We start from the raw sequence: 27,517 nt of genomic DNA on the forward strand, positions 1-27,517 counted from the left end.
CCTGTGTCCTGTGCTTGGGTTTTATCTCAGCCCTGTCACGTTACATCAACGACTGTGATTAATCGCAGTGCCTTTTTCAGGGTAGTGTTGTTACTTTTTTTTATATAAAAAGAAAGGCATAAAGTGATGGCATGCATTATGCTGCGTTAATTAAAGTAATATATATGATTGATTGAGTCGAAAATCGCATCAAGTCCATCTTGGGTTCTAACCAAATTTTTCTAAAGAAGAATTTTGACTACCGCTATTTATAAAAAATGTATTTTCTTAAATCAAAATAACTGCACATTATGAAAGTATTTTTACATAATCTAGAAATGTCAGTCTTGGGTCGGTCATGTATATTTTTTTCTTTCAGATATTGACATTGAAAAGTTTATTATGGAACAAATCTTAGGCTTGTTTGTTTGAACTTTTGTCACTCTTAGACTACTACCTTTTAAACTTCCCCGAAGACAAATAGCTCCAAAAACTCAAAAGCTCGCTATAATGAGCTTCTAAATTTTGGTTTTCGGAAGGTCCAAAAAGTTGAGGTAAAAAAAAACTCTCAGGAAGCACAAACAAACGGGCCTTTATATGACTTGTATTTACGACGAAAACCTTGAATACTCTAAAAACAAGTGCTATTTGTTGTTGTTTGAGTAAGTTGTCAATGTTATTTTTGTATTGTTCGAATGATAAACGGTTAGAACTTGGACCTGATTTGAATCCATGATGTCATGATTTCTAGTGCAATTTGATACTTGTCTAATTGAACTAGAATAAGGGCTAGTTTGGCAGAGCTCTGCTCGCACCTTCTTCAGTGTCAGATTCTGTGGATCCCTATGAAACGGTTAAAATGCAACTAGACTCTGATGGGGAGTCAACCAGAATCACTTCTCCATTTATATTAAGAGCTGGGAGCTAAAAAAAAACTCACTCCCCACCCCGCTCCCGTTTAATCGTCACTAGAATCTCTTCAAATCAATTCTCACGTGCTCCCCACTCTATTCCTCCATCAGATCACTCCACCACAGAATAAGAAGTGAAGCTCAAGAATCAGGAAGGGTAGCTCTATCAAATTGGCCTGGCGTTGTGAAATCTTCTAATATAAACTCACTTAGCTCTATATAAGTTTCTCACTTGAAGTGGAATCCTTCTTGGCATGACGTTATTTTACTACTTGTCTAATTGGTAGCTTTGGTTTTGTTTCGATTTCTTTTAATATGTTCTTATGATTTTTACAGCAACAACGAGGTTTTATATAACTTAATTTGTGTGATGGGCATCAATGTTTGAGCAACACCAACATCATATCTTTGTGTCGGCCGACGCCTAGACCTGGGTGACGACTACACACATGTAGAAATTGTGGAGCAAATCATAGAGCGACAACGGAGCACATGATGAGGAACGGTGTGGGGGAGATGAGAGGATGATGAACCAAAGGAAAAAGGAAGGAGATGATGGTAGACTAGAAAAGGGGACAGCGGAGCCACGTGGGCCCTACTTCTGATGTTGATGGCACGTCAGGAGCATCCACAACGAAACGCGAATTGGATGAGGGGGGAAATAATTTGAGGCGGTTGAAGAACTTACGATGACAACTAATTATATCAACACAAGAGAAAAATCACATGTAATTATTGTAAACTGTTCTATAGATTATGGTAATTTCGCATGTAGTTGGCTACCAAAAATTACCATACCAAAGATTTGGCAAGAAAAATTGCCAAAACTAAGGCAAGAATATTTGCATAAATTTGGCAAGCTAATGTGAGATGTTGGCAAATTTTAGTAGCCAACCAAATATTTGTCAAAGTTTTGACTTGCCCAAGTTTTGGTAATCAAATTTTGGTCGCCAACCAATAAGACCGGTAACTATAAGACAACGAGGACACCCCTTCTCTGGGGCCTTGGCTTTATTAGCTTATAAGAGGACGAAGTACCAAATTAGCCCCTTGATAAGCACCGATAAAACATACATAATAATAAGTACTGCAAAAAAGATTGTATATAATGTTCCGAACTTCATTGAAGCTTACAATTACAAACGTGCCCTTGGAACTTTTTTTTTCTACAAGCTTTGCCGCCAAAACCAAGCATTGGGCCAACAAAAATGGAGGGTGGGAAGGAAAGACGGTCCTACGGAAAAGCAAGTCATGGTCTTTTGGTTACTGCGGAACAGCGAACGGATGCCAAGCCCGTCCGCCGTGGCGCAACCGTGCGAGCTACAGAGGAGAGGAGCGGAGTCTGCTTTATTAAATATAGATTAATTATAAAATTAATTACATAGTTTACGACTAATTTGCGAGACGAATTTTTTAACCCTAATTAGTTCATAATTTGACAATGTGATGCTACAGTAAACATACGCCAATTACGGATTAATTAGACTTAAAAAATTTATCCCGTAAAATATAAACTGATTATATAATTTATTTTTTTTATTAGTATTCAAACAACCCGTTCAACGTCGTTCGATCCTATAATAGGCGCGCGGGCAGGAATCTGACGGGAAATGAGTGGAAAAAGCAGTAGTTCGGGGTTCCTTTCCAAGCCCACAGCGAGGTGCCGGAGGGGAGGGCCTGGCACTCTGGCAGGCTAGCCTTGATCCTACGCAACCCCACTCCCCTGAAGCAACCGACGTCGACCGCTGCGTCATCCTATCCCCTCTCCTTTTTCCGCCGCCTCTGCTCTGTCCTCTATCCCTGCGAACGCACGCGACAAGGGCAGAGGTTATTAACTCTTAATAATTACGGACGGACGGTTCATCCAAATCCAGAGGGGATAAGATGAGACGGGCTGTGTTAGTTGTGCTCTTCATACCTGTTGGCTGCTAGCTGCTAGCTGCTCATATTATGCCATCTCCGTCGCATTGTCCACGTAGGGTACTTGTTTCCACGCAAAGCAGCATATAGTAGTTTATTAGGCCGGCAGCTTACGTGGGAATAGAGAACACGATTATGTTGATCAGATAGCTGTGCCTTTCTGGTGGAGCAAGTTAGCAGCTTGACAAGTCGATTTCCTACTTCACCAACCCAATAGTCCTAGCTCCTAAGAAAGTCCACCTTCTGCCCTGGTGACAAATAAGCAATGTTTCAAGTAAGATTGTTTGAAGCCAATCATATTCTAAACTCTTGCTGTGATGAGTTACTTTTTTATTATGTACCAAGTTTTAGTGAATTCAAAGTTATATACGAGTAGATTTTGTCTTGGAAATATACTTCCACGCATGCAAGAGAGGGAAGCTCATGGAGTGGCTAGGCAAACAGATAAGACAAATGGTTGAAGTTGATTTAAGTGGATCCCACATTAATTGCCCTAGGTCACAGCTGCTCATCACCATCTAGAATTGCATTCTTTCTTAGCTAGACAACCTCCATACTCAACAATTGCTTTCTTTTGCTACCTCTGTTAAGAGTGCATTTTATAGACACATGTTAGAATAAAAGAAACTGGTGGACAAGGTTTAGATAGCTTCAAAGTATCGCTTACTACTAGTGATTGGAGGTAGTACCAAAAATGATAAAGAATTAATTGTTCTCATTGATATTCACAAGAGAAATTCTCATAGTACCATAAATAAAAGTCGTTCTAGTTCTGTTCTAAGTTAATCTTCTCTAACTTTAAGATAACCAAGTCTATTGAAATGCATGTGTATCTACAACATCAAGTTAGTTTTGTTAAGTTTAATTTGTCATGAAATATATCATGATAATGCATTTATTTGTTATTTTAGATGTTAATATGTTTTTTTATAAACTTAGCAAAGTGTGACTTAGACAAAACCCAACAAAACTATGTTTTGGAACCAAATGGAGTAGATAATCGACTAGCAGCCGCATGGTAAAATGTTGGATTAGTGTGTTGCTGCCAGAGGCAGAGCTACAACTTATCATCGGGGTTAGTTGACCCTGACAGTTTTTGAGAAAACCGATAGAAAATTAGTGCATCTAATAGTCTCTAATGGCTCCACTATTTTAGACAAGACAGACCCTGATGATCATCTGGCCCAGATTCACCCCTCAGTGCTGCGATATACTCCCTTCGTTTACAAAAGGATGCAATTCTCACTTTTTAAGGAGTCAAGCGCTTTGAAGTTTATCTAACACTGTATAAAACACATTAACATTTATGATACAAGATAAACATAATTAAATTATTTATAAAACATATTTTCGTAGTAAATTTAATTGAAGATATAAATGAATATTATTTACTATAAATTTAGTCAAAATCAAGCTAGTTTGACATATACAAATCTCATATTGTATTTTTTTCCGATGGAGGGAGTAGTCCTATCTCTGCGTAGTACGTACACTTTTTTTTTTCTGAAAGGAGTCCTACACACACTTGAATGAGCTAACAACGTGACAAACGACAAGTTTGCGCTTTTCATAAAATGGACTAGGTCTGTGCATGATCTCGGCAAAGGGTGTCCCTTGCTGGCAAGGTAGACACGATCGATATTGACTTGGGAGTACTAGTATATATTAAAAAAAAAAGATTATACTATCCCATGCTTGTTTGACAAGAAGGCTCACGCACTTGTTTGTGCTGTGCACACAAAAGCTGCAGACGTCATTACGAGTTTATTTTTAATGTATGTATGAATCGCGATGGAACCAAGAGATATGTCACGTTACGTGCTGCGATGAGAGACAAGCAAGCTAGCTCCCGAAGCATGTACATGTTCGCTCGGCACGATATGCTGAAACTGTTATTCACCTGATTTGTTACGAGAAAAAAATAATATTCGTTGACTGAAAAAGTACAGCTTATAAATCAAATCAATGAGACGATGGTTGCATTGATTGGACAAGACTGCTGGTGAGCTGATGCATGCACGGCGGAAAAATAGGCTCGACCGACCTAACTTGGACCGGCGCGTCAACTCTATCGAGGATACACATTCCAGATAGGGCCATGCGTACGTTCGCTGCCTCACATAGTTCGTTGCATCTGTTCATGTTCTTCGATCGGCTGTGAGAACGTCGTGCCAGAATACACATTTTTCTCACTGATTTTGTAGATTTTCCTGGTCAACAAGAATTATTACTATATGGTAAGGTTTTGGAAGGTTAGTAACCACAGTTTCTATACCAGCTTCAGGTGCCTAGTAGCCATAGATTTGTCTTCTCCCATCTCAGCTGGAAGTTGGAAGAGAAATAATAATAAAACAAGGAGGATTATCTTCGGGCCGTGCTCATAGGGATCGCCCGTATCTGCGCGGCAGCAGCACAAGTTGAGCAAATCAAGTTGGTTGTCTCTTTCCGCTTTCCGCAGCTCAGCTCAGCACTGATCGAGTCACTGACACACAACGGAATTCGGGAGATAGAGAGCGCGCTGCTTAGCGACTAAACAAGGCAGCTTTATTTCCCCTGCCGCCGATCGATCGAGCTTTGATTCCGCCGCACACAAGAATCACTCGCCACATGCATCCAATCCGTTTTATTCCAAAAAAAAATGAGCTGCGACCATGCATGAAAGTCAACCGATTATGATAACGAGAAAAAAGAAATCCATCCATCAAAGTCAACACGACGAGAGCGAGGCTGGCAGCCAAAAAAGTGGCAGCTGCAGCCACCGGTTCTGGCGGCGAAGGCACAAGGCAGCGCGATCTCTAGCGGGCGAAAAGCGAAACCCTTGTGCGGCCAAATCTCCGGGCCACATGACCGGCACGCTTCTCAGCGTTTCCGCGTGATTTTTTTAGCTGGCCGCTGCATGCCATGCCATGGTCCATGCTCCAGTCCAGCCATCAGGCTTCAGCCAGACCTTCCGATCTTATTAAATTTTTTTAAAAAAATTAAATGCTGGGAGAGAGAGCCCATATCCGTGCATGATCCATCGGACCACGTGCCTTCGTTCCTTTAGTCCTAGATAATCGTGGATTATAAATTAAAATAATATTTTTTCTCGTATTACATCTGTCGGCAGTAATAATCCCCCGTCGTTTCGAAACGAACAGGCTGCTTATTACTAGTAGAGGGCAGGCGCAGGCGGGTGGGTGGGCCGCGGGTGGTCACGCAAAGAAGTCAGGCGCATGAAGCAAAGTGAGAGAGCGGGGAAGAAGCGATGACCATCTCCACCTCCTCGACCTCTCCCCGTGTATAAAGAACCCGGCGCCGGCCGGCGTCCCCTACCCACCCCGGGCCCCGCCTCCCACTCCTCCACCCCCATCCATGGCCAACCACATCCCGGACGCCGACGCCGCGGGGTTCAAGCTCTTCGGCAAGATCATCCAGCCCCCCGACGCGCATCACCGCGCCGCGGATGAGGGCGGCGCCCCTCCGCCGCCGACGGTCCTTCCTCCTCCTCCCCCGCCTCCGTCCCCGCCTCTGCCCCTGCAGCAGGCGCCCGGGGCGGCCGGGGGCACCGGCGGCGGCGAGCCGCTGCCGTGCCCGCGGTGCGGCAGCCGGGAGACCAAGTTCTGCTACTTCAACAACTACAACGTGCGGCAGCCGCGCCACCTCTGCCGCGCCTGCCGCCGCTACTGGACGGCCGGCGGCGCGCTCCGCCGCGTGGCCTCCGCGTCCCCGGGCCGCCGCAGGCCGCGCCCGACCAACGCCCGATCGGCCTCGGCCGCCACCGCCGCCGCCGCTGCCGCGTCGTCCGCCTCCGCTGCCGCCGAGGAGGTGGGCGGGGAGCGTTGACTGACTCGGCGGTCGTAGGGGGGCGCGGGGGTAGGGCTCCCGGCTCCGCTTCGCCCGGGGCTGCCTGCCCTTCCCGCGTGATGCCGCGCGGCGCGCCCGGGGCCCCAAGCCCCAGTGACGGGCCGGCCGGCCTGCTTGCGGTGGGGACCCCACGACCACCCCCGTTCACACCGGAGTACGGAGTACTAGTCCTCTCCTTTTGGTTTATTAGATTCTGTTTTTTCTATACCATTTTAGGATTCTTTTGGTGGCCAAAAGTTTGGTTTGGTAGGAAGTCAAAAAGTGAGTTACGAATGTTACTACCAGTAGAGTAGTAGTATCGCTGCTGCTGTAAAATTCGGCAACGGTTAATTGGTGGCTCAGGTCAGGTGCCGGATTCAGCCATGATTTGTTGGAAGGAAGGAAATCAATCATTCTCCATCTGCGCTTCTTAATGGTTGGTTCACGTGTTCTTACCCTCCGCGGCGCAGTCAGTTATTACGAGTGGTATGTGCAGGTGACATTCAATGAATTGGATGATGGATCATGTGAAATCTGTGACAACATTCAGCTTCCGTAGATCTGGAAACTTGAATTGAATGGAATGGGAAGGGATAGTACGTACGGCAGGGGCTGTTGTAGCAGGCATTTTCGATCAGATGATGATTTTGCGTGGAGTTTTTTCTTTGCAACTCCTGGGAAATGCCTTTTGTTGTTCGAAACAAGCCTGGTGTTGTTCCAAAGAAAAAGCCAAACCTTGTAGCCTTGATAACAGTGCTACTACAGCTCAGATGTCCGCCTTCCTGGCCGATTTAGTGATAGCTTTGCTGTCATTGCCCTCGTCAACGTTAAGCATCGCCCTTACGTTTAGTACCACATCCTCTCAGATTTCCAAAACAGTTATCAAAGTTTATGGTATCAATCATAAACAATTTTGCTCTGGCGCAAGTATGCTATGTTTTATTGCACTATATCTAAGAGAGGTACTCCCTCCATAAAAAAAAATTGTAATCCTAGGTTTTGGATAAATCAAACTTTTCAAAGTTTGACAAGTTTTAGAGAAAAATGTCATCTCCGGTTAAATTTACTATGAAAATATATTCTATAATCAATCTAATAATATTTGTTTGATAAGTTTATAATTTTTTGTATAAATTTGATCAAACTTAAATTTGTTTGACTCCTCCGAAAGTAAGAATTGCATTTTTTTTAGAGGACGGAAGGAGTATAAGATGAAATGAAACAAGACCCCACATTTCGCAGTTTCATAGGCCTACGTACTAAGGGGGTGTTTGATCCGGTGACTAAAATTTAGAAGTTGTTACGTAAGGGTGTCGCATGGTGTGTTTGAATACTAATAAAAAAATAAATTACATAATCCGTCAGTACTCCACGAGATGGATTTATTAAGCCTAATTAATCCGTCACTAGCATATGTTTACTATAGCACTACATTGTCAAATCATGGACTAATTAGGCTTAAAATATTCGTCTCGTAAATTAGTCGCAAGCTATGTAATTAGTTTCATAATTAGTCTATATTTAATACTCTGTATGTGTCTAAATATTCAATGGGACAACGACTAAAGTTTAGGAGGAGAAACCAAACACCCCCTAAAATGTTGCATGGTGTTGTTACGAAAAGAAATGCTCCCAATGAAGATTCAGTTTCCTTTTTTTTCATAGAATCACACAGTACAACGCAGATGCTCATAACACGCACGCACACTCACAACAGACATACATAAACCCTACCCCTATAAGCACCTCTAAAGGACTGAGTCGACAGATCTTGAGATTCACGAAACGAAATCATCATAGGTGCATTGAAAACGGTGTGCGATAGGTTTTTCTGTGCAACATCATCACATTTGCTAATATACCACCCATTAAACGAGTATAAAACTCCCACTAAAATTAGCAAGGCACCTAGGTAAAATAAGAACAACTACAATAATTGTCTTATAGCCAAAGTAGTCAATATTTTTGCTAACGTGGAGAAGAAAAGAAAGGATGGAGAGGAAAGCTTGGCTCTCGTGCTTGGCTATGTCAATATTTTTGCTAATGCGGAGAAGAAAAGAAAGGATGGAGTGGAAAGTTTGGCTCTCATGCAAGCAAGCACGAGATCCTATACAATGGTGGACTCAGATAACAAGTTGGATGTGAGGAGTAGGTAAGAGAATATGAGACAAATAAAAAATAGTACCATATAATTTAATAATAAAAATCAGACAGATGAATGTCTCCCACTAGGACTGGCTATATACATAGGTAAAACATAATTAGCTTGCTATGAACATTTTGCCTGACTAGTGACTGCCAGTACTAGTATGCTTCCGGCCAATGCGTGTACTTACTTGGCTACTTCTGACTTATTAGTTTGGATTTATAGAGCTAATAGTTCACTGCTAATAATTAGCGTATTTGGATCCAAACAGGTCTATCTTGTGATAGTCTAGCTAATTGTTGGCTTAGTACCGAACTAACAATTATCTTACCGGTTGAACCAAACCAACTAATAGTTAGACCTGTTTGGATCCCATGGTCTAAAGTTTAGCCACTAAACTTTAGCTCTTGACGCTCTAAATAGTGGCCTAAACTCTAAAGAGTGCTGTTTAAAGTTAGCCAACCTCACAAAAAAGCCTTAGCTCACTAGACCACACAAGTGTGCTAAAGTGGTCTAAACTTTAGTAGTCAACTAAACTTGAGACCATGGAATCTAAACCGGGTCTTAGCTAGCTAATATTAGCTATGAGCTATTAGCTAGCTCACTATTAGCAGCTATTAGATCCGAAAATGGACCTAGTTTCCTGAAGATTTCAGCATTCGTAAGGTGTACTTCTGACCGACTTTCTTTAAATGAGTGTACTTGGAGCCTGCATAATTTGCATTCAGTGCTCAATGTGAATTCAACCATACAATTGTGTTGTCAATTAATCATTGTGGTAAAAATTCGGATCTGTAAATTTATACATTGATGATCTGCGTGCAATATGGAATGAATGTGGTAACATCACCTTGCACCACCTTTCGTCAGAATATTTGTGCAAAACATTATAGTTAAGCACTCAAGATTTCAAATGGCATCCTCAACGAGCATCTCATCTACTTGGTGATGACACCAAATCAGATTCTTCTATACAGACCTATAAAATAAAGCATTTGGATCAGGATTAACAGAAAAAGGTTGTACTTCTTTTTCATTTCTCAAGGTGCAAGGATTAAAAAAAAAAGATCTGCTGCCTGCAACAACGCTCATTCAGGGACCCTATATGCAGAATATTTTACAATTCTTCCATGGTCAGAGTCACATGCATTAGTTGGGAGTGCACTCATTGCAATTTAAAACCAGTGTCGACATCAAAAAGTAGGGCATCTGAGATTCTGAATAGGTGTCTGCTCCTTCAAGTCTAGGGTCATACACTTTCAAGGGCACCATGAGGTCAGGACACAATAACGAACATTCTTAATGGTCCTTAATGGTCAGAAGCACATGCATTGGCTGCAAGCATACTGGAAACACCTTTTTTTTTTAAAAGAAAAACTGTTCGGTGTTTCCCCATAGGTGTGTCTTGGGTGGTGTTTCCCTTTTCGCGGCTAATGTATTGTCTGTCTGGGTTTAACTTCTTTTATTTTATATGAATAATAGATAGACATCCTGCTTGCTGTTTTCTTAAAAAAACGTAAGATAAAAAAAAGGAAAAATATTGTTGACACATATTGCTTTCATGATTAAGAAAAGAAGATTGGTACCTTACTATCTGGGTGACCACTGACCAGGGATCAGGGCTACCACCTTTGTTTACAGGACACTTCTCAACCTTCACGATTTCCAACTGCAGGTACAGAATCCTGGATTGCTTGAGCGAACATAGCAATCTTATAGGTAAAAAACCCAACAAGCATTGGTATTAACTCCAGTTGCATGAAACCATAATCTGGAACTAATATCCTGAACCACGATAGAAAGAACGTAGATTCTTGTAAGAAGAAGCATTTGTTCCAAATATTCTGAATCAATTGTAAAAGTTCACAGAGAATTTCATCTGCTTACCCATTCCATCTGTTATACATCATCACAAGTACCACTGGAATAAGCAACCTTGGTTGTGCAGCAGCACTCCTGTAAGTACGCAATAACAAATTCAAGGGTTGTCTTCATCACAAACAAGTTCTACAAGCTGCCTAGCAGCTATTTTAGATCTGTCACATCCTCATGTAGAAAACAAAAGAGTGGTCATTCTATGACAAATAAATAATTATTTACTAAGGGGATTGAGTTAACATGATATTCAGATGAGAAGTAACATTTTTTTTCATGTTCTTTGTTAAACTCTACAAAATGATAGATTACCAAACTAAAATCATACTACTCTGTTTGGTCTGCATGAAAATAAGATGCTAAAACCTTGTAGATCAAACAAAAACAGGTCTGGAACTCTGGACACATCAACAAAAGTGTGGTGTGCTGAGTCACAAAAAGAAGGTAATATCTGGATTTGATCTCCACAATCTACCTTGAAATTGAAGCACAACTCTACAAAAGATCTCATACGACAAATATCTTTAGTCTTTATGTTTAGTTTACTGTCAAAGGTTGTCAAACATTATTTTTATTCAAAGGAGCTGAACATGTGTAACTTTCAACTTTGAAAATAGAACCGACAGTCCTGTAGAATGAGGTCAGAAAGTAAGGGTGTGTTTGGTTTGTGGAGTCACCATGTGATGCATCATGAGTTCATCCCATGAATTTTGGTGGAATCAACCCATTCCTCATGCATATACTAATTATTAGCTTATGAGGAATGAGGTGGTGATGGATCAACTCATTCCATTCCATAAACCAAATACAAAAAGTGAGGAGTGAGAAGATGATGGATGTAGAGAGATAATATGCCGCACACCCAATAAGGGGGGGGGGGGGGTGGCCTTTCATATATATAGCCGAGAAGGCTTGGAGTACAAGTAATATGAAGTACAATACAAGTCAGGCTATACATATCTATTTATATCTCTAATAGCCGCCCGTAGTCGCAGCGGGAGGATCTCGGACGCAAAGACTGGACCTAAAATCAGTAAACAACTGTACAGGCAAGCCTTTGGTCATAATGTCCGCGAACTGATGGGATGAAGGGACATGGAGGACCCGAACCTGTCCTAGAGCAACCTTGTCGCGAACAAAATGAATGTCAATCTCTATATGCTTCGTGCGGCGATGATGAACAGGATTACCCGTCATGTAGACTGCACTGACATTGTCACAGTATACAATCGTCACCGAAGTAAGAGGAGTGTGAAGCTCCTGAAGTAGCTGACGAAGCCAACAAGTCTCAGCAACAGCATGGGCGACAGCACGGTATTCAGCTTCCGCGCTGGAACGAGAAACTGTAGTATGCCGTTTGGAGGACCAAGACACCAGATTGTCACCAAGAAAGACACAGTATCCAGACGTAGACCGCCGAGAATCCGGACAGCCAGCCCAATCAGCATCCGAGTATGCTGTGAGAGTGTCAAGAGACCCGGTACCAAGGTGAAGACCGGTAGACAATGTACCCTTGACGTATCGCAAAATCCGCTTGAGCAGCGCCAGATGAGGTTCACGCGGAGAATGCATAAAGAGACAGACCTGCTGAACTGCATAGGCAATGTCGGGACGAGTCAATGTGAGGTACTGTAAACCGCCGGCGAGACTCCGATATTGTGTTGGATCGGCAACTGGTGAGCCATCAGTGGCTGACAGTTTGGCGCGTGCATCGACTGGGGTGGCTGTAGAGTGACACTCAATCATACCAGCCCGCTGGAGAAGATCAACTGCATACTGCCGCTGTGACAGGAAAAGGCCGTCAACAGAACGAGTGACAGAAATCCCGAGAAAATGATGAAGGTCCCCGAGATCAGTCATGGCGAACTCTGAGCTAAGGCGCTCAGTAATATGTCGAATAAGAGCAGGCGAGGATGCTGTGAGGACAATGTCATCGACGTAAAGCAACAGGTAAGCAACACTGGTGCCCTCCTTGAACACAAAAAGAGAAGTATCTGACACTGAAGCGACGAAGCCCAAGGTCTGAATGAAGGTAGCGAATCGCTGGTGCCATGCCCGGGGTGCCTGCTTGAGCCCATACAAAGACTTCTGTAACAAGCAGACATGGTCAGGTGCAGCCGGGTCGACGAATCCAGGTGGCTGCTGGCAGTAAACAATCTCATTCAGATGACCATGAAGAAAGGCGTTCTTGACATCCAACTGATGAATTGGCCAGGCACGAGACGCAGCAATGCTGAGAACAACCCGAATCGTAGCTGGCTTAACAACTGGACTGAAAGTCTCTTCGTAGTCGATGCCATACTGCTGAGAAAATCCTCGAACAACCCACCGAGCTTTGTGACGAGCAAGAGAGCCATCAGAGTGATACTTATGCTTGAAGATCCACTTGCTGGAAACAATGTTGGCACGAGGAGGCCATGGTACGAGTCGCCAAGTGCCATTGCCAACAAGTGCCTTGTATTCATCCACCATTGCAGCCCGCCAATTTGGATCAGCAAGGGCGCTGCGATAATTGGCAGGAAGCGGTGAGGCATGCGTGGCGGAGTAAGTCAGGTATGCGTGGCGGAGTAAGTCAGGCGTTCCGGCGGAGGCGGGAGCATTCCAGTCTGTTGCCGTGTCACACGGCGCAATGGAGCAGTAGGGACCGGCGCAGGTGCGTGAGTCGGCTGAGGCGTCGGTGGAGGAGGCGTGACCTGTGCCTGGGGCACAGATGACGGTCGAGGACGCCGGCTGTACTGGAAGAGCACCGGCGGTCGTGATGCAGCAGGAGCCGGCAGACGTGCTGCTCCCTGAGCAGCAGGCAGGATGTCAGCAGCAGAGGACGCGCCAGGGGCTGCCGGTGTGGGGGCAGTAGTACCCTGAAGGACCGGACCGTGCCAGAGGATGGTCGGGTCCAGTGCCAGGGTGTCGTCGTCGTCGAAAGCCGGCCGAGTAGAGAGCCGGCCCGGAGCGCCAGCAGGAGGAGCTGGCACAGGTGCAGGAAGACGATCCTGTAATAAAAAATCAAGTGACTCCGTAGGTGGTTTGGCAACCGCAAACGGAAAGTGAGTCTCATAAAAAATCACGTGACGGGAGACGATGACTTTGCGAGTGGAGAGATCGAGACAACGATAACCCTTTTGTGAAGAGGGGTACCCGATGAAGACGCAAGCTGATGAGCGAGGAGCCAATTTATGAGGTGTCGTGGCACTAAGATTTGGGTAGCATAAGCAACCAAAGACTCGAAGCAAGGAGTAGTCATGCATTTTGTGATAAAGGAGGTGATAGGGAATACCATTATTGATGGAGGAAGACGGGCGCCGATTGAGTAGAAGAGCGGCGGTGGCTAAAGCTTCGGCCCAGTAAGCTGAAGGCATGGCGGCATGAATCAAGAGGGTGCGAACGATATTGTTTAGCGTGCGCAATATCCGTTCAGCTTTCCCATTTTGAGCAGACGTGTAAGGGCAAGAAGTGCGAAGAAGAATGCCGCGGCTAGCAAGGAAGGTAGACGTGGCATTGTTGATGAACTCAGTGCCGTTATCCGCCTAAAAACACTGGACAGGCAGGCTGAATTGGGTGTAAGCATAATTAGTAAAATCGACAATATGTGCATGAACCTCTGATTTATGCCGAAGAGGAAACGTCCAGCAATAATGACTATAATCATCAACAAGCACAAGATAATATTTAAATCCAGACATGCTAAGAACTGGAGACGTCCAGACATCACAATGAACAAGTTGAAAAGGTGCTGAACAGCGAGACGATGAACTAGTAAAGGGCAGCCGTGTGTGTTTGCCAAGTTGACAGGCATGACAAATACCACGGGCTGCATTATTACAAGAGATAGCTGAAAGTTTATTAAGTGTGGCTATGGCTGCAAGTGCTGGATAACCAAGACGTGAATGCCACAATGAGGAGGAGATGGCGGCGACATGACAGGCTGTAGCAGGTTGACGGGAATGTGGAAGGGTGTAGAGCTCCCCGCCACTATTGCAACGCAGAATCTCGGTCTTGGTCTGCAGATCCTTAACAGAGAAGCCAAAAGCGTCAAACTCAATGGAGCAGTTATTATCGCGAGTAAACTGACGAACAGATAACAAATTTCGAACAAGATGTGGAGCGACAAGAACATTATTGAGTTGAAAAATATGATCAGCTATGGGAAGAATGGAAGTGCCACGACTAGAAATTGGAATGGAGGACCCATTGCCGACTGTAATGAAGGACGGCGAATGAGGTAGATGGGAAAGAAGTATACCGTCGTGGGGGGACATATGAGATGTAGCTCCTGTATCGAGGACCCAGGGGCTGGCACCTCCCTGCAGTGCCATCTGGTTGAGGGAGGCAATGAGAGCGCCCTGATCCCAGCCACCGGATGTAGAAGGCGGTGCGAAGGACGTGTGGGCCTGCGGCAGAGGAGCCCACGGAGAAGGACCAGCCCACGGGTTCATGCAGACCCAAGGACCAGTCGGCTGGACGCTGGGGCCGGGACGCCCGCCCAGGAGGCCCGGGGACGCCGCGGGTGGCTGCTGGTGGCGGCTGCCACCGCCGTTGTTGCCTCCACGCGCACCGTAGCCGCCCTTGCCCTTGCCCTTGCCCTTGCCGCCGCCTCCACGCGCACCATAGCCGCCGCCGTTGGGGTTGGTGCCGGAGGGCGAGGAGCGGCAGGAAGGGGAGGTGCAGGCCGTAGTCGCTGAAGTCGTGGACGGGGCGACGGCAGTAAGGGCGGTGTCGGAGGAGACCTTGTCGTCGTTGGCGAGGCAGAGCTCCTTGAGCCGAAGGGTGTTGTGGGCGGAGATGAACGACGGAAGAACCGCCGCATTGGCGATGATGTCCGCCGTGTTGGCGAAGCGCGGATTGAGGCCGCGAAGAAGGTTGAGGACCAGCTGGGGCTTGGAGACGGTGTGGCCAACGTCGCGGAGAGTGTCAGCCGTGTGCTTCATGCGCTGGGCGTAGGCGTCGATGGACAAATCACCCTGGGTCATAGAGTGGAACTCTTGACCTAGGACGACGACGCGTGTCTCCTGGTTTGCCTGAAACAGATTGGTAATGGCAACAAAGAGATCACGGGCAATCTGCTCAGGTTCCATGGCGAGGTCGAGGACGCTGTCGTCGATGCAGCCATACATCCAACTCCGGATGCAAGCATCTGGCTGGGACCATGTGCGATCAGTAGGACATGCCGGGATGGAGCCGTCGATGTGGCCAAGTAGGCCAAACTTGCCGCACATAGCGGTGAAGAAGGCATACCACTTGGTGTAGTTCGGCAGCTTGAGATCAAGGGTGATCGGCACGTGCTGGCGCACGTTGATGGTCGCGTAGGAGAAGATCACAGGAGCAGGGGCGTCTGTCATGGCCGGCATGGATGGTGATCCAGACATCCCGGAGGTCGCGGTCGAGGAGGATCCATTGGTGGCCATAACAGGGGGGGGGGGGGGGGCGCCGGGAGAGGTAGGGCTAGGGCAGCGGAAGAGAGGAAACCCTAATTTGCCCGGTCTATGATACCATGTAGAGAGATAATATGTCGCACACCCAATAAGGGGGGGTGGCCTTTCATATATATAGCCGAGAAGGCTTGGAGTACAAGTAATATGAAGTACAATACAAGTCAGGCTATACATATCTATTTATATCTCTAATAATGGATCACCTCACTCCTCAAACCAAACACACAATAAATTTAGCACAAACTGACTGTGCCAAACTGAAAGTCTAAGTACATTTTATTCGAGAGCCTATCTGCAAACGTGATTTGTGAAATAAATAAATGACTAACAGAAGGGAGCATACTTGATAGTTTCTCCAGTTCCACCTGCTAGGGAATCTACACTGGTTCCAAGCATGCGGAGATACACCAATGATCCAATCAACCCTGCACCAAAGCTGAAGAATAACTGCTGTCAGTTGAAGTAAATCGATCCTAGAAGTCGTAACCAAAAAAGAGATTTTCCAACTTTATCTTTACATAAACAGCCAAAACTAAAAGTTATCTATGTCACATTAGAAGGTAGCAAGAAAATAAATAAACTCATACCTGGCAGCAACTTCAGGAGAGTATGAAATATAAGCAGAGATTACACCAACGCCACCGATGCCTAAAGTGAGCCACTGTAATCTTTGTTTCAGCTGCAAATATGAAAGTTATCAAAGACCAATAGATAATCTATGCATACTTCATATTCAAGAGCACATAATACTGGGACACATAAATGTGCAGCATGCAACTCTCTAAAGAGGTTACAACAACAACAACAACAAAGCCTTTAAGTCCCAAACAAGTTGGGGTAGGCTCTCTAAAGAGGTTACATGCGGAATAAAATGACTACCTTTAAGTAGTCTTCTCTGGACCGAGCTGCCAATACCTTAGGGTCCCCTTGCTGCACTCTTGACTTTGACTCCCTTAGTATAACATCCTAAAATGGGACCAAAAGAATGAGACGAAGTATATGAAAATACTACAAAGAATACTGTAAAACTGTCGTATGTAAGAATACTTGATATAAAACATTGCGGACATAACTAACAAGTTAGTTAAAGGATTGTAGTTACTTACACTGCCACCAGTGGCTGCCTTGGCCGCTCTGTCCCACTTTGCCTGCTCCCTGCGAGTTGGGACTAGCCTCCATCGAGGAGCGCTGGCTCCATTCACAGCCTACATCCGTATTCAAATAACACAACCTGTGTCACCACTCACCATCTCTAGGAGGCAAAGGAGGGCCATAATTAATAAAGGGAATTGAAGTTTGAACAAAGGGAAATCTCACCTCAGCACCAATTGCCCGTCCTCTCCAGGCAGCCTCAACCTGGGTTCTCAAGATTGGCCTGGTCGGCGCCAGAAGCTCCTGGCTCAGATCAACGTCCACACTGTGATCCATTCAAAGATCACTCAACTTTGCAGTCGGAACAACAACTGGTGAGCAGAGAGTTTGCTTGATAACCAGGTGGGGTGAGATAGTGACCTGTCAAGGCTCATTGCGCGGTTGATGCTCAGAAACCCGGACTCCTCCTCATCCACCTGCTCACACGAATTTTTGCTCAGAACCTAACTACTCCTAGACTCTAAGCTCGATGAAAGGTTTGAGACAACTACGACGAAGCATGCGAGTTCGTTCGCTAAATCGAACAGGTCTGCGAGGGAACTCGTGATGAGATATATACCGGAGCAAGGCGGGCGATGGTGGGTTCTGCATCGGCGCCGCCGTTGGCGATGACGCGCTCCATGTGGGGGAGGAAGTCCTTGTTCCAGATGAAGTCGTCGGTGTTCCCCACGGGGTCGCGGTCCTCCTTCCCCCACCAGTACTTGCGCGGCTTGATGGTGGCCGGCCCGCCGCCATACTCGCCCGGCGCCATCCCCGTCGACCACTTCTGCGGCTTCTTCTTCGGCAGGATCACCTTCACCGGCCTCCGCCCTGCGGCCTCCGTCGCAGCAGGCGCCGGCGCCGGCGCCGGCGCCGCCTCACCCGAGGCCGCCGAGGCGCACAGCGGCCGCACTGCCGCGGCGCGGGTGGAGGAGGCGACGGCGAGCAGCGACATGACCAGGAGGATGTGCCTCTCAGAGTCTCGGGAAATATCTCGTCGGGGCCGGGGGAAGGAGCGGAGCGGGGAAGCCGAGAGGGAGAGGGAGAGGACCAGTGGCAGCCGAGAGTGATCCGGAACTGGAACGGTTGTACGGGAGATTGGCGTCGACGCGTCATGGGCGGGCGCTGGGGGTCGCGGACTCGTGGTGTCCGTGTCGTCGGGTTTCATACTCTCAACTCAAATCTTGTTTCTGTTTTTTGTTTCGGAAATGCTTGTACACGGTCGGGCACAGCCTTGCCTGCACAGTGTACAGCCCAAACAGCACGTCTACGTTTCTTCTGCCTCTGAAAATTTTCCCACGCGCATCGGTATCGTAGCGTCACCGCGAATATGCCCCGCACGACTCCACCCCGCCACGCCCCCTTTTCCCACCGTGTGCCCAGCCTTCGCCGCGCCGTGCCCTCCCCCACACTGCACCCCAACGTTGGCCGCGTCGCACCCTATCTCCAGCGAGCGGACGGGGCTAGACAACTGCGACTGAGCAGTGGCGGCGCTGGAGAAGCCGTGCCGACACGCGCGAGCCTGGGTAGCAAGCAGGCACGAGATAAATGTAGGAGGAGCGACGGGCCGATGTCCTACAACGGAGATGTACGCTGGGCGAAGTCTCCCAGACCCAAGCTTGCTCAGTTCGCCACTAGGGCCGTGGCCGTCGGCGACGCCGTGTTTCAAGTGTTTGGTCTAGATGTTGTAAAAATATATCTGAGATGTTGCTATGTTGCAATGACAATACACGCATGTTGCATGCGTATGTTTTAAAATGTTTCATGCGTTTTCAAACTTTTATTTCAAGTGTTTCATCTGGATGTTGGATATGTTGCAATGACAAAATACGCATATTGCAAGCATATGTTTCAAGTGTTTCAACTATTTCGGACGTATATTGCAAATATATTTCATCTGGATGTTTCAAAAGTAGATTTTGGTGTTGCACATGTTGCAAATGGCTATACACACATGTTTCAAGTGTTTCATCTGTCTTCATACGTATGTTTGCAGATGTTTCATGTGGATGTTTAAAAAGTAGATCGGGTGTTGCACGTGCTGCAATGCCGCCGGTAGCTAGCGGACGACGACCTACCGCAGGACTTTACCTCCTACATCGCGTCTTCCTCACACGGCGGTCCTCGCCCTCTCCTCTCCTCTCTCTCTCTCTCTCCCCTTGCTTCCCTTCCCTCCATCTTCAATCGCAATTCGAGCTTGGCCCACGAGCGTGCGGAATCACGGACGTCGAGTAGGCGCAGCATCAGGCGTGGGGGCAGGTTCGGCCGATGAGTGCGCGGAGTCACGGACATCCGGTAGGCGCAGCAGCGGGCGCGGGGCAGGTGGGCAGACGCAGTAGGCATGAGCAAGCGCAACAGCTTGTGCATGAGACTGGGTAGGCGCGGGCATCCGAACGGGGCTAGCCATTCCGATTTTTTTTTTTTTTTTTTTTTTTTTTTTGTCTCTGTCGAGAGAATACTCCGCCTCACAGTTTTATTTACTGATTTTTAGCTCCAGTTCATTAATTCTCTAATAAAGTGATTTTGGTAGAAAAAAGTGGAGGGAGCAGTCGAAAACTAATTTTGATGGGCATTGGACGGAGAGTAGGATTTTTAAGCCTGTTTATATTATACCTAGACTAGTTGTTAGTCCAACAAGAAATTTAGGTGATTAAAGCCCGCGGTGGTAAGCGAGTTGCAGCACCCGCCGCGTACACTGAGGGGAACGAAGTAGCATAACGTCGTCCTCTACATGCTCGACACCGCCACGGTGGAGCAGGTTGGGTATTCGGCGACTCGGCGTCAGCCTAGACCAAGTTGAAGTTGGCGAAGCTACTAAAGAATCAAGGGGTGCATTTGCACCCCCTCAAAAATTTAACTAGTTATTATGACTAAATTTTCGTCACATGTGCACCAGTTATAATATAAGTGTATATAGCTTAAGCACACCTCTCTCTAGTTTTCTAACTTTATCACTGCAAGCAACAAGTTTCAGGCCACCGACTCCCTTCTCCCGGTTTGATCAGCTCTTCGCGTTTGAAGGCCAAGGGTTCCTGACAGTGTTAATCTTTGAACTTGCTGTTGTGCATTGATACCGTGCCGGGTTACGACATGGTCGGCGTCGGTGTCAAGGTGGGCAGCTAGGTGAATGAAGAACTTGAAAGCAGACGATGAGGTTTACTGCATGATCATCGGGAAGCCCCTGGAGGGCTGCAAGTGCAGCTGCTGAACCTAAGGGCCTCGACTTTGCATGCTGGCAGCCTGCCGCTCGCTGTGAATATCGGTGCGAGAGCAGGACTACCGTTAGAACTGATACAGTATAGTAGTTCTCCTAAACCCAAATACAAAAATTCGAATAAATATCAAAGTCCATTATCCATGTTCTCTAATGGGACTTTAATGTTTAAGCCCACTAATGGAGGTGAAAACTAAGACATTAATTAGTACCATATTCCTTGTTTATATATACATACATACATACATACATACATACATACACTACTCTTAGAAAAGCTGCATAAGATACTATATCTATATGGAGAGCCTCTAGGCTTGAGAATCTCTAAGATAGTAAATTACATTTTTTTATTTGTCTCTATCTGTTGCGCAGCTACCATAGTCTATATTCCATCATGATCGCTGATGTGCACCGGTAATCGGAAAGCATGCTCATGTTGTTCACCACAGGCTAACGCAGTCGGTATTGCTTCGACTATTGTGGCGGCCAACAACATCGCTCCTCCACCTGCCACGACGACATCATCTACAAACAATTAGCAGCCTGTTCGCTTGCTCGTAAACGATAAATAATCTACGATCGTTTACGGCCTCCCGAACAGACTGTAGCTCGGTCATCGCCTCGGCATGTTCCGTTCAATGGTATAATTTTCTAAACCACTATGGTATGAACAATTAGCTCGGTCATCGCCTTATTCTGTGTTTAGCACGCAAATCGTGTCCTGCCGCTCCCGCGAGCTTCTTAGTTGCGACTGCTTCGCATGAGCCAGGCCACCTTTGTGTACTCCTAACCTGCATCCCACCATCACCGTATGATCATGGAAGAAGGAAAAAGAGAAACAACTTATTAGGCACGACTAGCGTTAATCCCCCGAGCTACAGCTACGAGGCCTGAGATCCTAGACACATAGGTGAAGAAAATTGACAAACATCAAATTGGATCAGAGACAATTGTAATTGGAAGTTGGAACTACGAGTCTGCGACCCAGGTCAGGGCGTAAGTCCAATTCAGCCCTTCATACCCCATGGCACCGCCCAAAACTCTCTACGTACTTGTATGCATGTCAGCCGACAATAAGGTATACAACAAACGGGAATAGCAGAACAGGAGGTTTTCCATGCCTTCTCCCACAGCAGAAAAATTCTCCACACCCATGCTCCCCGTTACGGAGCAGAAGAGAGCAAAGTCAACAACAGCACAATGTTCACATCACAGCTATACCAGCAGTACCAATGCCTCCTGTTAGTCAGCTATAGCCTATCTTCGATGCTACTCCAAAAGTATAAGAGATGCTACTCCAGAAGTATAAGAGATGCCCACGGCCTACTGGGAGAATACATTTGACTTGCAAATCGGACACCATGTCTTCATCCCGAGCCACCTGTCAATGCACTGCAGAAAAAGAGTTGAATCCAATGAACACATTAAACTGGAACGTTAGAACAGAAAACAGTTCTGAATCATTCAACTGTTGGGTGTGTACCTTTTTGTGAAACTTGTGCAAGCATGGCAAATGCCGGATGGAATCACCAGCAGCAGGGCAATCCAAGCATATGTTACAGGGTTCATCCGAACAATTTTCACCCTTGATAAATGAAAGGATTGGAGTCAAATTATAAGGGGATGCACGATCCATCTTCAGTAAGACTGAATTCATACCTCAACTAGTGATAGTGGCAGGCTGTTTATTTGATCATCAGAAGCACCTCTGTACTGGATATCGACATCAAATGCTATGCGGTCCTCATAATCATCACTATAAGTGATAAAAAGTTGATTAGTCAGAATGGATGTAACCAAGAAGTATGTACAAGCAAGGAAAGAACACGTCAACAGAATCCCATTCAAAATGGGGCCATGGGACAAGCCATTTCAGGCACCTACTAGCTACTACAGAGCACACGACAGCTATTTGGAGCATTCATGCTTCTGTATACGAAACTTTGCAGAATGTGTTACAAGGTAAGCACACAATCAACCAAACATGGTACCAGGTATGAAATTATCAAAATAAGAGAACACATGGTTGCGGAAATGTCCATCTAAACAAACATTGTGTTGGGAAAAAATGCTACAGAACAGTAAATGCTTACTTGTCAGAATCTGGAGAAAGTGTGTCCTCGCAGTTCCAAAATGCTTCAGAAAGCGAGTCCAGCACAGCCATTCTCTACATGTTAACAAACAAAGAACTCAGCATGGTTATTGTGATGTGGATATTCAAATGTTGGGAAATATCCTCTTCACATCCAGTTAGGGATCTGAAAAAAGTTTTTTTTCCCATACTGTTACTATGAACATAAGGCAAGATGTGCGAATATTTTAGTATATGCAAGTTGCTTCTACATACATTTTAGTATTGTACTAGATAAGAAGGCTCTAGGCAAAGGCCCCCAAAATCCCAACATAGCATGATCCTCTCTAGCATATAGAGTAAGTTCTAACCATTTCTAGGTCCATGTCTTCTCCGAAGCATCCCTTGGTTAACTGAGAGATAAGCATCTGACAATGAGAAAATGTCAGTGCATGTGACAGAGGTGGAGGTCCAGGAAACAAATTAAAAGTGTCTCACATTGCGTTGCTCCGCTTGAGAGCAGTTGGAATTTCTTTGCAAACCTCTTCTGCTTGGCATTGGAATTGGAGTCCGGTTGGATGCCCAAGAAGCAAAACTTTGAACGGGTGAGTGACATCCATAAGAATATAGGTGTGCCATTGATCTGTCCCTCTGGCTCTGAGAACAAAAGAGTACATTTAGAAAAGAAAGGATGCTATGGAAATTCAGAAAAATAGTATGGAAAACAATAGCAAATAGGAGAGAATATGTACATGAGTCAGGAATTCAGGATGCATGTTCATATAAATGAGAATAGGTTTTTCTTATATATATAACAGAATGGACAATAGATATGAAATGTCATAGCCAATACAGAGAAATATATGTGCACAAAACTAAAAAGTAAGCCAATAATGGTGGGCAGGAAGAGATATTTTTAAGTTATATATAATGTTTTTGTTGATGCATGTAGACATGTCTTAGTTTTGAGACTTGTTTTCTAATCAATGAATCCACCAAGTGCTGAATTTCAGATAGTTACAGGCAGATACGATGTTACGCCATCCTCTTCAGTTTCAACACATAGCTCTTGGCCAACTTGACAATGTGTTCCATAATTTTCAAACAAAACTATAGGTATCAACATAACAGTTCATAAATAAAAGATCTGGCTATGCATAAACATATCTACATTGATTTCGCAAGCGATAAACTACCCTCACACCACGTGACAACTTACAGAACTAGACTGGCCTTCTCTTGCAGCAAATCTGGCATGCTCAGCATCTTGCTCATGTAATGTCCAGGCTATTGTTGTATCAACCTACAAGATGTCAGCAATGAAAAAGTTATTGGTTACATCCACATCAACTAATCAGAAGCACACAAACAAAAGGCAAAATCAACTACTAAGAAACAAAAATTAGTTGGAAAAGACACCAAAAGGAAACAGAAATATTAAGACTTGAGTAGTCCAGGGTAACAACCACTTCGGAATGCTGAGAGCCTGGCTGTTCCTGATTGAGCTGCTCTTGAAGTCTGCGGGCAAACGCTTCATCATTCTCAATCTGCCTGGTTCTCAACTGATGCTCATCAGGAAGTGGGAAGTGCAGCCCTTTGATCTTCGACAGCCATGACGAGCTACTATCTTCCATAAGAAAATCATCACAGCTAGAAATTTCACGAGCAGCCGCAGACCTTTGGGAGAAGGCTTCATCCTCATTATCTTTCATGTCAGTATCCCAGGAGCTCCACAGTGAGTTGACAGGATCAGCAGGGCTTGCACCAAGAATACCCTTCCACTTTTCACTGGATGTCTCATGAAACCCCTTCCTCTCTGGCCCTAGACGCGGCATGGGGGCCGAGTTAGTAAACTGATCACCCCGGTCACCCCAACTACCCCAACACCCAGCTCCGTTATTCCCACCGTCCCAAGCCTTGCACTTGCTCACCAGTGCGCTCCACGGATCACTCCCAGCTCCCAGGACGCGGCCAGCAGCACCGAGCAATTCTCCACCGTGCTTTGGAGGCCCCGCGCTCTCCCCCTCGACAACCTCCTCCTTCCCTTTCTTCAGCGCGTCACCCCACGCCGCGCCCGCGGCCGCTTGCTCGAAGAGGGTGTCCATGGCGCTGGAACCAGTGTCGCCACCCCCGCGATTGGGGTCTGGAGCCGGCTGCCGAGAGGGGCGCTTGTGATCGGGCGAGTGCGCCGACACCTCGCCCTCGGAGTCGGAAGACAAATCCACCACCTGCACCTCCATCCCCTGCACACAAAAAAAAGGAAAATGCAATGAGGATCGGGGGCGAGCTCAACGCGAAAAAAGAAGGAAATAAACTCCACCAAGCACGCAAAAAGGCGGAAAAACTCGCAAAAAGGAGTGGACGAATCCATCTCGGAAACAGAGACATGGAAAGAAATGGGAAAAGGAGAACCGAAATGAACTCTTTACCAACGAGGTATAATACAGAAGCCGAGTCCGCATAGATCCACGCCGACGGTACTTGTCGAGGAGGGGAGGGGAGGGGAGGGGAGGAGGAGGCCAACGAACAACGGGAGGACAATTCGAGGCGAGGTTGTCGGGTGGGCGGGGGCTCGGCGATGCGCTCTGCAGCGCGGTGAGGCTTGGAAGGTTTGGCTGATGATCGAGGGAGCTGGGGATGGGGTCGCGAGGACCCGTCCGTCGGCGAGGCAGAGAGCGGCGACAGGTGAATTTTCGAGAACGACGAGGGCAGGAGGGAGGGCGAGGAAACGAGAGAAAAATAGTGTATTCTAGCCGGTTTATAAGTGAACAGGAAAGTGGAAGGCGGAGGGTGCTCCGGGCCCACTATCTCGAAAAGATTGAGCAGCAGGGGAGGAACGTGGCCGTGAATTCTTTCTCTGTTTGGTTTGCAGCGCACTGCGCACCCCCTAGGCAGGTCCGCTCAAAATCGACGGCCTGGGAGCTGCCTGGCCAATCTTTCCCCGGGTTAGAACCAAACAGCCCCTCAAAAACGGAGCCGGCTGTGGTTTGAAAGAACGTGTTTTTTTTGCCTAAATAAATTGTAGAGTATAAAAAATGGTGCTCTAATTACCCTTAGGCCTTAGCCTTGTCGGATATTTAACATCATATGTCACTAGAATTGTAAATAAGAGTTTTTTTTACTATGCTCATCTGCATCTAACCTAGGACCGTTCATCATCCACACGAAGCCTCTTCAATTTGGAAGAAATGAATGGCTACCATGAAAACTTCCATGGTAGCAACCTATGAAACCATGATAGATATTTGTTACTGCAAATTCTTCTACATGCATAAATGAAAGTTTGATTTTAGGTTCAAGCAAACCTTGTTGACCTTTAAATGCACACCATTTCAGTCATTAAACTGTACTGGTGGACAAGGGCTCATCACCTCGGTTGTTGTGTGTAGAGCACAACCACCTAGAGGCTCTACCTCAACATCATCGACTAAGAAAAGCAAGAATATACAACAACTAAGCAAATCCCAATCTCAACTACTGTGGTACAGTAAACCCTAGCACATATAGATCGTCACCAACACAATAAAAGCATGAAAAATCATTGATTAGGACATAGCAATCATATATCCAGCCATACCGCACAGGATTAAGCCAAGAACTGCCTCGAGGCACCCCAAAAACCGAGCATCACAGTGAAATATAACACGTAAATCATCGAATTGGGCCACGTGACAAACAAAATGCTAAGATTTCACCTTGCTTGGAGGACGGAGAGGAAGCAGTGATGAAGAAGTGCAGAGCTTGGTGAGGAGGAAGTAGATCAGGCGAGGAAGATGACCCGGGCTTATGGACCAGGGCCCACCACAAGCCCACGTCCAGGCAAACAAACATGCCAACACACTGTCGCACGTCTCCGCGTCTAAAGGCCCAAGGAAGACGACGACGAAGAAGCGCAGACACACCCGTCAACTGGCGAGACGGAAGAGGGAGCTGTAACAGAACCGACCAATTATACGAAATTAAGTAAGAAAATCATCCGCCAGAGCAGACGATTTAGCAAACTTAAGCCCGTATAACCCGGTAGTCCATGAAATCACGAAGGATTTCAAACCAACTTCCATTCCAGCCAAGATCGTAATAAGTTTAGCGGTCACCATCACATATTACATAAAAGTTTGCATCTCAGATACATCAGAGTTTAAACATAGTTATTACAAAACAAGTTCGAATAAAAGTAGCGGAAGCCATTCGTTCAAACCACACACACTCACACGGAGTTCAAATATAGTGCCAGCGAATGATCATCTCTAACAAAAGCATCAGACGAGACGTAAGGAATGACCATGCCCATGGTCCTAAGCATCACCCATCGCAGGATAAAGGCAGTTGATACAGTAGCCATAATACATCTGCCCATCTGCAACAAGTGGGAATAAAACCCTGAGTACGAGAAGGTACTCAGCTAGACTTACCCGACATAACCGAAAATAAGTGACACCAAGGATTATGAAGGGCTTTATAGTAGGGTAGCTGACTCATTTGCAAAAAGAAGCATTTTTAGCATTTCAAGATCCTTTTCAAAAACATTCTTGTCAAGTTAATTGTTATTAACCTGTCGACTAGATTTTGCACCTATACTAGAGCAAACATGTGATTAAGCAGATAATGATAACCAATGATCATTAAACAACTCCCATAATGTCATATTCATTATAACTGTCCAAGTGTTCCATCAACATTACTACGATGAAGTCACTCAAGTCAAGTGCTCACTATCCAGGAGCGATGGCGATTCGAATCGATTCCTAACCAGCTGGTGATTTATTCCTTACACAAACCTCACTCACCCGCTAAAGTGAGATATTGATCACCGAGTCAACTATCCAGGTATCTCGAGTTTGCCAGGAACCACATGTACCTAGGGGCTGACCGACTGCACTTTGGTCTTATCATCTCGCCCCCATGTCCTACCACACCTGCTCCGGCACAGTGCGCTGCGGGCAATCTACTCGGCCCGAATAATCTCCCAGCTTCGCGGTCGGAAGGTACTTTATCTGGCCAGCTAAATGTAAG

General features: G+C 46.0%; 3 protein-coding genes across 4 annotated transcripts; 1 reads left to right on the forward strand and 2 right to left on the reverse strand.

Moving 5' to 3' along the window:
• Nucleotides 1-5,990: 5,990 nt before the first annotated feature.
• Nucleotides 5,991-7,090, forward strand: LOC136452681 (dof zinc finger protein 5-like). The gene has a single exon (XM_066453267.1). The coding sequence runs from the start codon at nucleotides 6,165-6,167 to the stop codon at nucleotides 6,633-6,635; it is 471 nt and encodes a 156-aa protein (XP_066309364.1). The 5' UTR covers nucleotides 5,991-6,164; the 3' UTR covers nucleotides 6,636-7,090.
• A 2,384-nt stretch (nucleotides 7,091-9,474) lies between these two features.
• On the reverse strand, nucleotides 9,475-18,363 carry LOC136450279 (protein CONSERVED ONLY IN THE GREEN LINEAGE 160, chloroplastic-like). Of its 2 annotated transcripts, none has more exons than XM_066450662.1 (10): nucleotides 17,797-18,363; nucleotides 17,598-17,653; nucleotides 17,403-17,502; nucleotides 17,192-17,290; nucleotides 16,965-17,051; nucleotides 16,673-16,764; nucleotides 16,429-16,521; nucleotides 10,669-10,737; nucleotides 10,368-10,450; nucleotides 9,475-9,760 (listed from the first exon to the last, which is right to left on the reverse strand). In XM_066450662.1, the coding sequence occupies exons 1-9, from the start codon at nucleotides 18,169-18,171 to the stop codon at nucleotides 10,438-10,440; spliced, it is 984 nt and encodes a 327-aa protein (XP_066306759.1). In that variant the 5' UTR covers nucleotides 18,172-18,363; the 3' UTR covers nucleotides 9,475-9,760; nucleotides 10,368-10,437. The 2 variants fall into 2 exon arrangements, with proteins under 2 accessions (XP_066306759.1, XP_066306758.1); XM_066450661.1 differs by having other exon boundaries at nucleotides 10,368-10,566; nucleotides 17,797-18,357.
• Nucleotides 18,364-21,334: 2,971 nt separating this feature from the next.
• Nucleotides 21,335-25,226, reverse strand: LOC136452682 (uncharacterized). The gene is made up of 9 exons (XM_066453268.1): nucleotides 24,934-25,226; nucleotides 23,971-24,747; nucleotides 23,724-23,807; nucleotides 23,003-23,161; nucleotides 22,876-22,932; nucleotides 22,527-22,600; nucleotides 22,093-22,189; nucleotides 21,917-22,018; nucleotides 21,335-21,825 (listed from the first exon to the last, which is right to left on the reverse strand). The coding sequence occupies exons 1-9, from the start codon at nucleotides 24,964-24,966 to the stop codon at nucleotides 21,757-21,759; spliced, it is 1,452 nt and encodes a 483-aa protein (XP_066309365.1). The 5' UTR covers nucleotides 24,967-25,226; the 3' UTR covers nucleotides 21,335-21,756.
• Between the last annotated feature and the right edge of the window lie 2,291 nt (nucleotides 25,227-27,517).

This window comes from Miscanthus floridulus, chromosome 5 (assembly GCF_019320115.1).
Source record: "Miscanthus floridulus cultivar M001 chromosome 5, ASM1932011v1, whole genome shotgun sequence".
NCBI classification, from domain to species: Eukaryota; Viridiplantae; Streptophyta; class Magnoliopsida; order Poales; family Poaceae; genus Miscanthus; species Miscanthus floridulus.